Here is a 3,261-nt window from a genome sequence, read left to right as displayed (position 1 = left end):
AGTGAAGTCCGTTGCAAGCTCGCCCATTTATGAGCTATAACTCGGCGCAATCCGTTACAAGCTCACTCATTTATGAGCTATAACTCGGTATAATCCGTTATAAGCTCGTCCATTCATGAGTCATAACTCGGTCAAATAAGTGCTTCCATCATAACCGATGATATAACAGTATATGAGCAAAGAGACATTATCCGCCTTTTTATAAACGACCTTAATACCAAAAGCGTAACGGACAAATACCCTACAATATAAAGCAAGGTAAAGTGTTCTTTTGAATTCATTAGAACAAGACAATATACTGACTTAAACTTCGGAGTGCCTTTGCTGGTACACCCCCCTTCCTCTTCATTATTCGTACTTTTGCACCACAATACAAAGGAAAAGCTCGGACTCAAGAGTTGAACGTTCAGCCACTAAGGACATAACTCAGTTGACACCTTTATTTCGCAAGCAAGATCAATTGGCGCCCACCGTAAGGCCGAAGATATAGAATTCTCTCTTTTGGTCCCATTATTCTCGCTCGTACTCATGGTTGACGTACAACCTCCTTCACTATCCAAACTCATGCGGATGGTAGCCGAGCTACAACAAGCCAATCAACGGGTAGCTGACAAAAACCAAAAAATGGATGCTCAAATCGCTGAACTGAACCATGTTCAGATAGAACATAACGACACCCATCGCCAGCAGCCAGAGGATAATGAGCATCATTCCCAGCCCTTTCATGTCTCAGAGACTATCCGAGCTGATGTAGTTCATCCCGAGGATGAAAAAGAAGAGTCTGATGAACTTGTAGGACCCTTCACGGAAGAGGTGATGAACTTCGAATTGCCAAAGAGATTCACCCTACCACTAACCCTCACACCTTATGATGGCCTCGGGGACCTGAAGAAATTCCTCAAAAAGTTTCGATCAACAATGATCGTCAACGGTGCATCCGACACTGTTTAATGCCGTTATTTTCCAAATTATTTAGACAGTCCTGCACTTGATTGGTTGTGTGCTTTGCCTGCAGGTTCTGTTTCGCGATTTCAGTAACTGGCCAATCAGTTTGAAGAGCACTTCGCCGGATCCGCAATATATCTGCATGACTCTGACTATCTGAACACTATCAAGCAGGGGCAGAATGAAAGTCTGAAGGACTATATGACTCGCTTCACCAAAGTCGCCATCAATATACCCGATCTCCATCCCGAAGTCCATTTGCACGCAATCAAAAGCGGCTTCCGACCTGGAAAGTTCCAAGAAACTATTGCGATAGCCAAACCCAAAACCCTGGCTGAATTCCGGGAAAAAGCCAAAGGACAAATTGATATCGAGGAGCTCAGACAAGCTCGGAAGTCTGATAAAACAAGCTACAGAGACGACGATAAAACTCCAACTAGTAAGAAAGGTTTTAAACTAACCCCCCGTTTTGACTCTTATACACAGTTTAACACTAAGAGGGAGGATATCATCAAAGAGATTCTAAATTCCAAACTCATCAAGCCACCAAGAAAGGCCGGCACCTACGAAGACACTAAGAACGTCGACAAATCCAAATATTATGCCTTCCACTAGAAGCACGGCCACACCACTGATGACTGTGTAATAACAAAGGACCTCTAAGAACGCTTAGCTCGGCAAGGCCACCTCGATAAGTACATCAGAAATCACATCCAAAATGTTCCACACCTTCCAAGAACGAAGATTCATCCGAACAACAGTACCGAGGAAAAGAGAAGGTAGCAGCGAACAATTATGAAAAGCCACGAGGAGACATTAATTATATTTCAGGAGGATACGCAAGTGGAGGCTCCTCAAACTCGGCGAGAAAAAGGTCATTCCGAGCAATATGCTTGTTAGAAGGACCACAAAACAAAATAGAAAATCCAACACAGCTACCGCAGCTCACATTTACACAAGCAGACTACAACTCCAGTATACAGAACTTGGATGACCCCGTAGTTATAACTCTTCAGTTGGGAGACCTACTGGTCAAAAAAGTACTACTAGATCCTGGAAGTAGTGCCGACGTCTTATTCTACTCAGCATTTCAAAAAATGAAGCTCAGTAACAACATTCTCCAGTCAACAGGAGGAGATCTGGTCGATTTCTCAGGTGAACGGGTCCCAATAATAGGGTCAGTGTGGTTACAAACCACACTGGGTGAGCATCCTCTTTCAAAAACTTGTGATATTCAATATTTAGTTGTAGATTGCTTCAGTCCATATAATATTATCTTTGGCCGCCCTTTCATAAACAAGTTCGGCGCCATTGTTTTTACAGTTCACCTGTCTGTTAAGTTCCCTTTGCAGGACAATCATGTCGTCACAATCCATGGAGATCATAAGGAAGCTCGGCGCTGTTACAACATCGGCATGAAGTTCCAAAATTATTCAAAACAACAAGTTAACAATGTCAATCTCACACACAATGGCTCGGCATTAGCCGACCTAGATCCAAGAACCGACTTTCGGGAAAGGCCAACTCCGTCCGATGACTTACATAGGGTATATTTCAACAATGACCCTAACAAGTTCACTTTGTAGGTAACTCAATAAGCAAAGAAGAACTGAACGCCATCACCGCCTTCCTACAAGATCAAGCCGACCTATTTGCATGGAAACCTTCAGATATGCCCGGCATAGACCCACAAATCATCAGCCATAAACTAGCTATAAACTCATCTGCGAGACCTGTGCAGCAAAAGAAATGAAAACTCGGCGAGGAAAAGCGAAAAGCATCGTTGGAAGAAACACAAAAATTGATAAGTTCCCAATTCATCAAAGAGATCATATTTACCACATGACTCGCCAATGTGGTTATGGTAAGGAAACAAAACGGTAAGTGGCGCATGTGCGTCGATTTTACTGATTTAAACAAAGCATGCCCAAAGGATTCGTATCCTTTGCCATCCATAGGCTCTTTGGTAGATAACGCTTCCGGTTACACTACCTTAAGTTTCATGGATGCATATTCAGGGTACAACCAAATACTTATGCATCCCTCTAATCAATGTAAAATAGCTTTTATTACTGACTTCGGAAACTACTATTATAAGGTTATGCTTTTTGGACTAAAGAATGCAGGAGCAACTTACCAACGTCTTATGGATAAAGTTTTCGCCAAACAAATCGGCAGAAACATCGAAGTTAATGTTGATGATATGGTCGCCAAAACAAAAGGTCGGCGATAACCATATTGAGGACTTAACAGAAATATTCGCCCAGATACGCCACTACAACATGCGGCTGAACCTAGAAAAATGCACTTTTGGAG

The 3,261-nt window shown here is 42.6% G+C and overlaps 1 protein-coding gene across 1 annotated transcript; it reads left to right on the top strand.

Annotated features, from left to right (window-relative positions):
• The first annotated feature begins 528 nt into the window (after positions 1-528).
• On the top strand, positions 529-2,531 carry LOC130982084 (uncharacterized). The gene is made up of 3 exons (XM_057905944.1): positions 529-945; positions 1,051-1,527; positions 1,683-2,531. Exons 1-3 carry the CDS (start codon positions 529-531, stop codon positions 2,529-2,531), a joined length of 1,743 nt encoding a protein of 580 aa, XP_057761927.1.
• The last annotated feature ends 730 nt before the right edge of the window (positions 2,532-3,261 follow it).

This window comes from Arachis stenosperma, chromosome 1 (assembly GCF_014773155.1).
Source record: "Arachis stenosperma cultivar V10309 chromosome 1, arast.V10309.gnm1.PFL2, whole genome shotgun sequence".
Taxonomy (NCBI): domain Eukaryota; kingdom Viridiplantae; phylum Streptophyta; class Magnoliopsida; order Fabales; family Fabaceae; genus Arachis; species Arachis stenosperma.
The sequence above is the reverse complement of the archived record's forward strand: the minus strand, read 5'-3'. Positions and strand labels throughout refer to the sequence as shown.

What these genes read in the sequence shown, in the direction of transcription:
- LOC130982084 (XM_057905944.1), top strand. Translation starts at nt 529, where the DNA reads ATGGTTGACGTACAACCTCCTTCACTATCCAAACTCATGCGGATGGTA. An exon ending in TCAACGGTGCATCCGACACT is followed by an intron (nt 946 to 1,050) that starts GTTTAATGCCGT and finishes CTGGCCAATCAG; the next exon opens with TTTGAAGAGCACTTCGCCGG. An exon ending in CCTACGAAGACACTAAGAAC is followed by an intron (nt 1,528 to 1,682) that starts GTCGACAAATCC and finishes ACACCTTCCAAG; the next exon opens with AACGAAGATTCATCCGAACA.